Source organism: Homalodisca vitripennis, unplaced genomic scaffold (genome assembly GCF_021130785.1).
Source record: "Homalodisca vitripennis isolate AUS2020 unplaced genomic scaffold, UT_GWSS_2.1 ScUCBcl_2678;HRSCAF=7675, whole genome shotgun sequence".
NCBI lineage: Eukaryota > Metazoa > Arthropoda > Insecta > Hemiptera > Cicadellidae > Homalodisca > Homalodisca vitripennis.
Window position 1 is genome coordinate 14,337 of NW_025778797.1, and position 12,810 is coordinate 27,146.

General features: G+C 36.0%; 1 protein-coding gene across 1 annotated transcript; it reads left to right on the forward strand.

Annotated features, from left to right (window-relative positions):
- Positions 1 to 257: 257 nt before the first annotated feature.
- On the forward strand, positions 258 to 10,169 carry LOC124372167 (alpha-aminoadipic semialdehyde dehydrogenase-like). The gene is given in 11 exon segments (XM_046830532.1): positions 258 to 501; positions 2,385 to 2,413; positions 2,416 to 2,604; positions 3,472 to 3,564; positions 3,566 to 3,688; positions 4,457 to 4,558; positions 4,560 to 4,637; positions 5,002 to 5,184; positions 8,607 to 8,813; positions 9,845 to 9,973; positions 9,975 to 10,169. Coding segments are annotated over 11 exon segments (1,452 nt in total). The 5' UTR covers positions 258 to 266; the 3' UTR covers positions 10,059 to 10,169.
- Positions 10,170 to 12,810: the final 2,641 nt, after the last annotated feature.

Here is a 12,810-nt window from a genome sequence, read left to right on the forward strand (position 1 = left end):
TGGTGATCTGTACCATTGCTTATTAATACGAGTAATGTAAAATTGTAAACGTTAAAAATTAAGAATAACATGAATTTTAGTATGTAATATGTGATGTAATTCTGAGTGCACTGTGAAGCAGTTAAATCCAGTTATTTAGGGAACAATCCTATTAAACTCGAGGATTTTGTAAACTTATAGGACTGATTGAATTTAAATATATTTTTTATTTAAAAAAAATAAAAAACTATATATACTTTTTATATTTATATATATATATTTTTTACATGTTGATGACATGTGCAGGTTGTCAGTCAGTGTGCCCCGCCAACGGTCAGGTGATAGCAGAAGTACAGCAGGGAAACCTGGCAGATTATGGAACCTGTGTGGAGGAGGCTCAGGCAGCCTGGCAACTATGGGCAGATCTGCCCGCTCCCCGCCGTGGTGAAATAGTCCGCCAGATTGGAGAAGCCCTCAGGAAAAAGTTGATCCCCCTGGGGAAACTCGTCTCTTTAGAAATGGGTAGGATGCATCAGGTTGTTTTAATTTCTAATTCACCAAAATTTGTTCTCAAGCTGTTTATATCTTTCAAGTTATAAATGAACTTCTTACAAATTTAAATGTACATTAACCCCTTTACAGACTTTGGCGTAATATTACGTTCAGAGTGATTGCGTAAAAGTGTTTTAATGATTTAATATTACACATTGTAATATTATTTCTGTTTTCTGCCATGATATTGTGCAGGAAGTATGTCTATGACAAACATGGATCACACAAGTATTTCTCAGGCTTTCTAATAGATATCAGCACTTCCTTGGCCCTCTGTCATCATTGTTTACATGTACACCTTGGTGATTTCGCTGTAGTCGAGAGGATTGAGCATTTTCATAATCAGCAATAAAAAATATAACATTATTATTGTGTGTATTTTTAATCAGTAAGTAAATACATTTTTTATATTTTTGAGTGATTGGAATTCAAAAAGTCGGCCATTCTATGGTAAACTTACCATGCAAAGTCCAAGATAACACTACTGGTGCGTATTGAGGTTATTTTCAGTTGGTACTATCTCTTGGAAGAACACACAACAAGTTTTCAGCCTGATTGGTCTATTTCTTTGTGATTGACATTCATTAGAATCTAGGAAATCAAGTGATTTTTCAAAATGGACGAAGATGGATTTTGCGTGATAAAGCATTACTTTATGAAGACAAAATGCCTCAGGAGACTTAATAAATATTACGGTGATTGTTCACCTTCAATAAGAACAGTTTATAAGTGGTTTCAACATTTTTGGACTGGCCATATGAGTACAAAAGACGTCGAACGTTCTGGAATGCCTTGTTGAGGTCACAACTCCAGAAATCATTGACACAAAATCTATGATATGGTGAAGGATGATAGAAGAGTGAAGATGCAAGAGATTGCTAGTGCTGTGGGCATCTAGAGTGAGTGGATACATAATATGTTACACCAATATTTGGATGTGAAAAAAAAAAACTGTCCGCAAGGTGGATGCTGCGATTGATCATGATTGGCCAAAATCTAAATCTTGTGGAGTGTTCTAAGCACGGTTTGTACCTGTTCCAGCACAACCTGGAGGACACAGCGTTGTTAAGTCACTGTTGATGAAACATGGATACTCCACTACACTCTTGAGACCAAAGAGCAATCTAAACAATGGGTTGCCAAAGGGAAATTTGCACCAAGAAAGGCAAAGACCGTTCCTTCAGGCAGGAAGGTTATGGCAACCATATTTTAGGATACTCAAGGAATAATCTTCATCGACTATCTAGAAAAGAGTAAAACTGTTACCGTGTAGAGTGAGATGTACAACTATATACACATAGATGTACTCTGTACAAATTTCACTAGTACTCCATTCTAGTTTATGTAAATGATTACCAAATTCCCAAAGTCAGACACCTTTCACTTATAAATTTATATTTTTCCCTTTCTCTTACTTCAGTTGAATATTTGAAACACCTAATGACAACATTTATATACAGCAAAACGATTTTAAAAAAATAATACAATTAGATTTCCAACAAATTATTCACTTTTGTATAGCAAATTTCAGCTATTCTCCCACATACAAATTAAGTCAACTACAAGGGAGTAGCTGTAATAAATTTTAGAAAAAGTTTGGTAACTCATTCCTACCTAATTTCTGGTCACAATAGCAAAGATGAAGAAAACATCACTCCACTAGTGTAAGAATGATTCCACAAATAAAAAATGGCCAGTATCCAAATGTAAAAATGTATAGATTTTCCTTTATTTTGAATCAACTTAAAAATGATTTCATAGAATGAAATATGTGGGTTGGTTTTAGTCTTTATTGTATCTGTCATCTCTGAGCATGCAATATTGTTGTGTAATCACTTCCATGGTCGTTGCAGGTAAGATCCTGGCTGAAGGGGTCGGAGAAGGTACAGGGAGTATGTGGATATCTGTGACTACGCTGTAGGATTGTCACGCTCATTCAGCGGTTCACTGATACCATCTGAACGACCGGGTCATGTGCTACTGGAGCGCTGGAATCCTCTTGGAGTCATCGGTGTCATCAGTGCCTTCAACTTCCCCATTGCCGTTTACGGCTGGAATAGTGCTATCGCCATGGTAAATTAGTATCCAATTTTGTTCAGTTTTAGATTAGTTTTATCTAGAGATGACTTAATCCCAAAACCTGCTGCCATCACTTAAATTCAAATTTTTCATTTCAGCCGGAATCTTAACTGATCATTTGAGTGTACCTAAATTTAGATACCTAAAAACCGTAAATTGGTTGAGTCTATAGCATAAAATTATTCATGAGTACAATTGAAGTTTTGCTGCAGTGATACTGGTTGACTTGCAGAATGGAGTGACTTTTGCTATATGGTGGAGTATTCATGTGCTTAAATATACCCGTTTATTTTCAGTACTGATTTGTTCAGAGTATTCCAAAATTTATATCAGTTAATTTCAGTATCTAGGAGTGAAATAAGACTTTTCTCGAGTGAACATTTTGTTTGAAAATGAGCATCCTGGAAGCTACAGCTGCCCAAAGTTAAGAAAATAATATTTTGTTAAACTGTGTTCAAAGTAATCACTAATAATTAAACAAAATGTGTTATTTTAATCTCTGTTATGTAGCAGTTCCAACTTTGATAAATACCAAATTTTCAGTAGAGTTTGGAGGGATCAGAAAATTTTATTTTAAAGGGGGAAAATTTTAGGTGCACAACCTAAAATTTTGAAATAATTGGATTTTCAATTATTTTATGCTCTCTGCAATTGGACTGGCCAGTAATATCAGTAAGGTTGATAGAGGGTGCAGTTAAGTGTAAACATGACCCTTGCTGCATCGTTTATTTTCAGATATGAACAAAATTCATGATCAGTATCAAAATCTCTATATTGATGTGGTAGAGTTGAGAATATTGTAGTTTTGTCCTTATGTTACTGTTTTTAATGGTCCAATAAAAATTTGGCATGTTATGACAGGTTTGCGGAGACACAGTTGTGTGGAAGGGAGCTCCAAGCACGCCTCTTGTGTCAGTTGCCACAGCTAAGGTGGTGTCGGAGGTGTTGGAGCGTAAACAATATGCCTGGAGCAGTCTGCGCACTTTGTTGTGGTGGCAGTGATGTCGGTGAGGCCATGGCTGCTGACACCAGGCTCCCCTTGCTCTCTTTCACTGGCAGTACTGCTGTCGGCCACAAGGTTGGTACTACTGGCTGATCAACTTTACACTGTTCAAATCATCAAACAAAGCTCAATTACTATTACTGTCATACAGTTTTACTAGTTTAGCAATTTGGGTAATAATATATCATGATCATGATTCTCCAGAGTTAATGTTTTAGCCAACTTTTTAAAAATTAATTAAAATGTGATGTAATATTAATCCATCTTGATTCAGAATAAATTTTTGACTGTTGTGTGAGTTTGACCAGAACTTTTTTTTATTTTCTGCAGCAAACGTTTACAATTATTGTAGTATCACTAGATAAAGAAATACGACGTTTTCCAATATATAATTTTTTATTTCGTTTTACAATTATCTTTGTAAATTACTAACATAGGGTCAAGACACAATTTTCATTACAGCTTGCTCTCCAAGTTCAAAAATACTTAAAATATACATGTTTAACTAATGTTTGTAATAGTTTTATTGAAATTTCTCTGTATGTACAGGTATAATAATTAGAATAACTTTCAAGGTATAGAATGGTTTCCATAAAATTTCCAAAAATTCAAAAATTGTTGTTTTTTGATCATTTGGAACATGGTTGCATCTCTATTGCACATAATTCTATATTTTATGAGTTATAAAAAATTTTGTTTACACCTTTTAAATTTTGAAATTTGTTTGTTTTTGAATTAAAAATAGAAAAAATACGTAAACAATAAACAATTGGTCTATACAATCAAAACAGAGTATCATTATTGAGCTAGAATGCAAAATAACAAACTTTTACTGTGGTGCAGGTGGGAGTGAAGGTGCAAGATAGGTTTGGCAAGCCACTCTTGGAGTTAGGGGGCAACAACGCGATCATCGTGGCAGAAGATGCAAACCTGGACATGGTGGCCTCAGTCCGTGGTGTTCGCCTGCGTCGGGACAGCTGGCCAGCGGTGCACTACCACTCGAAGACTAATCCTGCACACCAAGGTATGTTTGCAACGTGGAGGGAGGAATTATTGACTACATACTATCACATTCTTAGATCAATATCTCCACCCTTCACCCCAAATTTTTTACTTAGAAGTCACTGACTTTTAACTAATGGAGAAAAAAAGATGTGTCCATATTTGCTGATCTTTAGCTTTCTGACTTCACATTTTGAGCAATTTTTACAATTTTTTCAGGTAAAGATGTTACCCCATTCCAAAGGGTACAAACTTTCTTACCCTTTCAAATGAACATAGTTAATAAACAGAAGGAGATCTACAATAGAGTTAACATGTAAATTTAAAATGCTGTGCTGTATGCATATGCTTGTGTTTGATAATGAAGAATGCTGTACTGCCTGCAGGTGTATGACGCTGTGCTGTCTCGATTAGTGAAGGCATACCAGAGTGTGCTGAAGAGGCTTGGAGACCCTTTGGATGAGAACACTCTGTACGGACCACTCCACTCTGCAGACTCTATTAAGAGGTTCACAGCCACCATTGAGAAAGCAGTTAAAGCTGGTGGTAAAATTGAGTTTGGCGGAAAGGTTCGTTATTTTCATAGGGCAGAGTAGAGGTCTATACATACATATTTTGTTACAATATATCCTTAGATTGCAATGACAGGGGTATCCTCTTTCCCAATTGACCCTCCACATTGTATGCTTAAATACAGGGTTAAAGTAGAATAGAATATTTAGTATCATAGTAGTATACTCAATTGTTATTTAGTTCTGGTTCTTAATAATTTTAAACACAATCTTTTCTTGATAATCCCCCCATGGTAGCGCAATTGCACCATGGTCGTCATGTCATGTAGTGTCTATTCTTCAGTAAAATATTCCTCTACTGAGTAATAGGGTCTTTGGATTAAGTATTCCTTCAAGGCTGTCTTGAATTTTTGAAATATCTTCAATTACTTTAATTTCAGCTGGGATTCTATTATATATTTTCCCAAACATGAATCTTGGGCCACTTCTTGCTAGGCTGAATGTTACTTGGCTGACATAAACGTTTTTCTTTTGTCTTGTAGCATATTGATGTACTTGGTCATTTTTTATAAATATTTCAGGTCTTCCTCCTTACCATTATTGCGGATTCAAGAATATAGATGGCTGGCAATGTTAGCACCTTTAAAACTGTACAAAGAGTGCCCTACAGTGAGCTAGATAGGGCACTTTGCAGATAGTTCTTATGATGCGTTTTCTGGATCAAAAAAAATTCGTTGCGCCATTGAACTGTTTCCCCAGAAGATAATTCCATAGCTGATGATACTGTGAAAGCATCCAAAGTACACCTTCAAAAGCACATCCTCGTCCATAATTGACTGGAGCCTTCGCACCATGTAACATACTGCAGTAAGCCTCGCTGATATGGATTCTATGTGTTGTTGCCACCTTAGGTCACTGCTTATGGGTAAGCCAGCCAAGATATTTCACGCTTTCATCTACTGCTATGCTCGCTCCCTCAAGCGTATAGTAAAGGGGCACTATCTGGTTTTTTCCTGTTGTAAAACATTAGAGCCTTAGTTTTGCCCATAGATTACAATAAGACCAATAGATAGGACATCGGGTGCTCGCAGGTGAAGCCACTGCGGAGCGGCTAATACTCAACAATATGGCGGCGCGGGCGTGAGTCACCCTACTGAGGGAGCGTCGACTTGCACCCCCGCTCTTCACTTCGCCCTTGTCGAGCTTACTGTAGTGACCTGTTATACACTCTGCTTACTGACGCGTGTGCTTCCGGCGTGTTGCTAAACATCTTGTTGTTTTAGTCTTGTTTAACTTGTTTATGTTGTGGATGATGTTGTCTTCACAAACACACAATGCCTATGTCATGTGTTGCTTTTGGATGCTTTAATAAAAAGGAAAAATTAAACTTTCAACCAACCAGAAGATTGTTCCTTCAGGATCAATTTCTCAGAATTCGGACTGTTTGATAAAGCGTCAATAAACGAAGGTCAATAAAACTAACATTTATAATATATGACTTAAAACTTCCTCCTCTTCTCAACTGAGTATTACAGATTAGTTACAATTAATTAACTGAGTTGAAACTATATTTTATTGTACATTTAAGTAATTTTCCATACTTTATTATAATTCATCTATAAATCTTACTTATTGCCTTACTAATTGTATAATAAATGTTTACAGACTTAACAAAATATTTTATTAAACCTTTACAATATGTAAACATAAACTTTAGATATTGTATTTTGGGATATTTTAAGCTGAAGGATTATAAGGTTTAAAGTCATGTTTCCCTCATCTAATAATTTACCCGCATATACAAACTTTGCTCATATTATAGTATATATGCAAAAAAAATAAATAGCAAATAAACTCTTAGTTATTCTTAGTTTAGAGTATTGACTCAGATTGAATTCCTTCCTTAAATTACATAACTTATGTGATTTTATTTGAAGTAATTTACTGTAAACAAGTACAAATAAAGGGTATTCTACTCACTTTTTATAATATGCTATAATGTACGATACGAGGGAAACAGATGGCCCGGCACGGAGCGTTGAGCTCCAAGCGGTCGCGGCACTCGTAAACTAACGGCTCACAAACAATAACTTTCTGGCCAAACCATAAGAGCTAATTAAAAAAGAAAATATGTTCTGAAAACTTCAAACTATTCAACAACATTTTCCACCGTTTTTAAAAACTTGCCTGACCAAAAAACGGCAAAAGTAGCAGCCGACTAACTTTTTTATGTCAAGTTTTAAAATGTAAACATAATTCTCGACTTTATTTAATTATTTAAATTGCAAAAAACTAATTTTTTTGAACATTTGAATGATACCACAGGCATCCATAGCTTATTGACTTCACTCATACAAAGTTTCAAAAGTATTTTCTTTATTCTAAGTAGGGTAAATCACGAGTTGATTGAAACGGGAGAGAACTGAATTTTTACACTAATCGGAGCGTAGTTTTGAGTTTCTATCCCACGACAACATGGCGGACCTGGCTTCACCTGCCCCAATGTTGGCAAGATAGGCATAGCCCATCTATTTGGTCTTATTGTAATCTATGGTTTTGCCTTTATTTAGTAGTAGCTTATTTTTCCTGGCACCATTTGCTCATTTCATTAAGACCTTCCTGTGCTCTGCATCTTAGTAAATCCCTGTTCAGGTCTTCAAAAACAGTGACAAACATCATCAGCAAATAGGCCAGACCTTACCTTCTGTTACTGATTGTGGTAAATCATTCAACAGTACGGGTCCCAAATTTGAACCTTGAGGAACACCTGTGTTAATAGGGGGAGAGACCTCTGAAACAGTAGTGTCGAGTTAGACCATCTGCTCCTGAATATCGTACAGTTACCACCATTTTTCTGTCCTTCAAGTAGCTATGGATCCACTTCAATGGCCTGCCTCTTATCCCGATAGCTAACAGTTTTCTTGAGAAGTACATAATTTAAAAATAGATTTAAAAATACGATTGTACATAGTCACATAGAACAGCACTAGAACTGAAGATTGGTACAATCAAACATCATCATTTCAAGTGTTATTGCTTAATGGTATAAATAAAACTATGACAAACTTACTATTATTACTCATGTTTTGGAAATAGTGGCTAGTATGTCTGGAAGTGGAAATAATAGGAGTTTCTATGTTGTACTTTTTACATTCAGATGACTTGAAATCCACTGCCAATGGTTTACAGTTTTTTATGTACTGTTTACGCCTCTTTTAAATTTCAAATCATCCCATATAATTTGTGTTAGTTTCATTTATACCATTAAGCAATATCACTTGAAATGATGATGTTTGATTGTACCAGTCTTCAGTTCCAGTATTGTTGCCTAATTAAAAGAATTTTGCAAAAATTTATATTTGTATTTTTGAATAATTGAATTGTCAAATTAAAAACCAAATTTTCAGTGTAATTTCTCAATTCTGAGAACCAGAACCAACTTATCCCATTCTATAACTTACTTTTTGTCTGCTACACAGGTTATAGAACGACCTGGGTTCTATGTAGAGCCCACAATAATCACTGGCTTGGCCCATGATGCGGAGGTAGTTCACACAGAGACCTTTGCTCCTATAGTCTATGTCCTGAGGGCCAACAACGTGGACGAAGCCATCTCATGGAACAACGAGGTCAAGCAAGGCCTGTCCTCCAGTATCTTCACGCAGGACCTGGCCACCCTGTTCAAGGTGAAAAACTTTAATTTATTAAGATCTTAGAAGTTTCCATGTTGTTTTAACCCTTTAACTGCCATGTTCCTGGATTTGGGGTGACACCCGAGCACTGGGATTAGTTTACTTACTAAGACCCCCCCCTAGCACCGAGTATTTTCCCCATTTTTAGGAGTTTTTAACATAACAAGTTAACACATTATTTTAAGTTTGACAAATAGAGTAAACCACTAAAAATGTTGGCAAACATCTCAAATAATGTCAACCGAGAGTTGGTAAGGTAATATAAATTATTATTTATATTTGGGGGAAGGGATAAAATATATAAAAAACTAAAAAAATTCATGTAAGAAAAACAGTTACTTGCAAAAATTGTTTGTGGTCTTCTGGCAATAAAAATCAAAGTTTGAATGAATTTTGACTATAAGAAATGTACAAATGCCACTTTATATCCATTTAAAGGACATGGAACTCCTTCTTCAGAGTATGTGTATGGGGCACAAGGCAATGCCGCATTTTTCGCACATATATCGTGACTCCTGCTGGGCTTGTTGTGTGCTTACACACTTGACACTGTCACTGTATCACTTACGGCCAACAGAATCATTATCGGTTACATGAATACTTAGCTTAGTTATCTACGAAACTACAGTTGCACGGCATCTCTTGGACATGGCGGTTAAAGTGCTAATTAAGCTGTTGTTCCAACTCTCTTATGAGTATAACCATTAATTGTTATTGCTTAAAAAACGTTAACAATATTTAAGTATTGAATTTAAATCTTTCAAAAGATTATCTGTTATTACAATAATCTGATAACAGTTATTTGGTGGTATTATTTGTCTTTAGTGCAAACATTAAAAATAATATTTATAGAATGCCTATTTTAGAGTAAGTAAAAAAATTGTTATACTTTACACTATAAATTTCTTACCATTCTCCTGTAGTTTTTATACCAATATAAAATTATATAATTAATAAATTGTATAAAAACTGCCTTAAAAATGTCTTTAATCTTTTCCTCTAGTAGTGAATTTTGTATGTTTCAGTGGATTGGACCCAAAGGGTCGGACTGTGGAATCGTCAACATAAACATTCCCACAAGTGGGGCTGAGATAGGGGGGGCATTTGGAGGTGAGAAGCACACCGGAGGCGGGAGAGAGTCTGGGTCTGATTCCCTGGAAGCAGTATATGCGTAGGTCCACCATAACCATTAACCATAGCTCCAGTCTCACTTTAGCCCAAGGGATCAAGTTTGAGTGATTGAACGTGTCAAGAAATAAATCGTTTTACACCATTGTTTAAGTTTTGCTTTATTTGAACTACTGTCCAATAAAATAAGGTATTCAAAATAAAGGTATTTTTACTGCTTAATTCTGTTGGGAAATTTTTATCTGGAAGTGATAGATATGCCATAAATTTGTGTTTATTGGTATTATAGAATTTATAATGATAAGCTGGGCATGTCCAGTTGAGGAAATTGCTTTAAGAAAAATTGGAATGAAATTAAAAGTATTTATTATAAAGGTGAAGTTAGGATTTAAAAGTCCTCTCTTTCACTTAATCTCTTGCATGGGAAACAGATGGAAGGCCCCAAGGTTGTGATGATTGGAGGTGGCAGAAGAATAAGGATTACTGGTAAGGATATGATGCTGAGACCAAATCCCTTTGTAGGTATCATCAAGTGGTGTAAGCGTTATCATGACATTCTGTGAACTGGAGACTGATTGCATAGAAGATAATCTATATATATAAAATGAATGTTTGTATGTTTGTCCTTTATGGAATCGTGAACTATTGGACCGATCAATGATGAAAATTTGTACGTATATGTATTTTTCCACGGAGAAGGTTTATAAGCTATGCCCATCCCTTTCCCGATTCAGGATTCCGCCCCACTGGTTACAGAAATACCCATAAGAAATGCATTGCAAGCAAACATATGTTAACGTCTTTTTCAAATTTTTTAATCAGCTGTTCTTTGTAAACATATATTACACTTATAGTTTTAAAGCATAGAGTAAGCTTAAGAGAAACGACAAATTTTGTTTAAACTGTTTTTTGCAATCACTGTTAAACATAGACTTTACTATCCAGATAATACAATTCAAATTTGACGTAAAAATTCACCTTTAACTGCAATATTTATTTAATATAAACCATGCTCATGCTTGATCAGAAGAGTAATGCAGATATCATAATTACTATCTTACGTTGGCTACAAATATAAAGAATGTTATAAAATCAACCTTAGTTGTTTTTTTTTGACAGAAGTATGGTTCTCAAAAACTCCGTGTGATTCTCTCGATCGAGACAACAAAGCAAGCTCAATCGTGGCATCGGAGATATAACTAATTTTAATCTAAAAATTTATTATAGTAAAAAAAAAAATTTACTAAGTAATATAAGGACTTCGGTTCTTAAGATTTGCGTGCGAAGCCGTGGGTAACAGCTAGATAGAGGCAGGAATATGGTACATACCTTCATAATACGCCCAAGAGGCTCACGATGGAACGACTATCAATTATCTCAGCAATGTTTAGAATGTGATAGAAAAAGAATAAGTGAATATAGTGTACTGTTTTCAACGGGAAATTGCGTGCGAAGCCGCGGGCAACTTTTGCAAAAAATTATTGAAATGCGCAGCAAAGCGCGCCGGGCCCGCTAGTACACTATAAACATTTAAGGGTGTGGGGTTGCCAAAAAGTTTAACGTTAAATTTTTATGCATTTTTCAGCTAATTCAAAGCTGGTTATGATCATTTGGAAATATGTTTACAAAACTATACATAGTTATTGAGAAGCATAATTAAGTTTTCAATTTGTGTTTGAAACTTATTTACAATGAATCTATTTTAACTATTGTTAAAATGAAGATATTGTTAGAAGAATATTTGTATGCAATTGTAAAATTCCAATAAAGTGTGGATATAAAAACTAATATGAGCTTAAATTTTTAAACATACTTGCCCAGATAAAACCTGTGAAGTGAATGTGTGGAGAGACCTGTTGTATACACTCATATGAAACACTGTTATTAAAAACGTTCAACTTTGATATGAGTGAAATATTAGAACTAACATGTTCAAAGCTCAATCATAGGTATTTGGTCCTTGATTTTTGTAAATTGAAACATGTCATTCCTTAGCACTTTTATATGCTTTAAATGCGACCTTTAACTGTAATATTAGTTACATTGTATTCCATGATTATAAAAGGAAATTAAAAATGCCCTTATTAAAGAGGCAGAGGTACGGCTGTCAAAAAATATTACAAGGGCTAAAAAAAAGTAGATAACGTTTCGCTATGTACCCACTTGGAGTAGTCAGCACCTACGATTCCACCCGGTGCTAACTCCCTCTGCTTCCTCAGTCTTTTCCTTTCGTTGGGTAATTTCTTGCCCTTGTGCCTCCTCCATTCACTATCCGGAAGCTGGGTGCTATCAGCTTTCTTTTACTACATCGCCCACTGCTTATGCAATTTGAAAGGGAGCTTGAGGTTTTAATCCAGTTCACATGCTTCAGGGTCTGTGTCCATGGATTCAACCTCCGCATCAACATTACCAACTGCTGAGTCATCGTCGATGGTAGTTGTGCACGATGAACGAGTAGAGACATCCAAAGCCAGGTTGACGGATGCAACTGCCTGTTGCAAAAGTTCCAGATCAAGATCTATTGAGGTTTGGTTTTTGTTTTCAGACTCCATAAGGTCCCACAAGTACCGAGGAAGTAACAGGTCCGCCTATTCAGAGCCTCGTATGACCAAGTAAGGCTACTGTATTTACACTTGGGGGGGCGCCCAACTCCCAAGGGCTCCGTTCGTGACGCACAATCCCTGTGCAATGCATCTCTTAGGCACGGATCACTTCACACTGTAGGATTGGGGGCTCCCAGTCAAACTAAATGTGCGTGGTACGATTCCGGACAGTCCAGCCGAGGACTGGTCATACACGGCCTGGCACCACTACTGTGCGGCGCCGAGAGCCATCACCACGTAGAGTGCACAATCGGGGCATT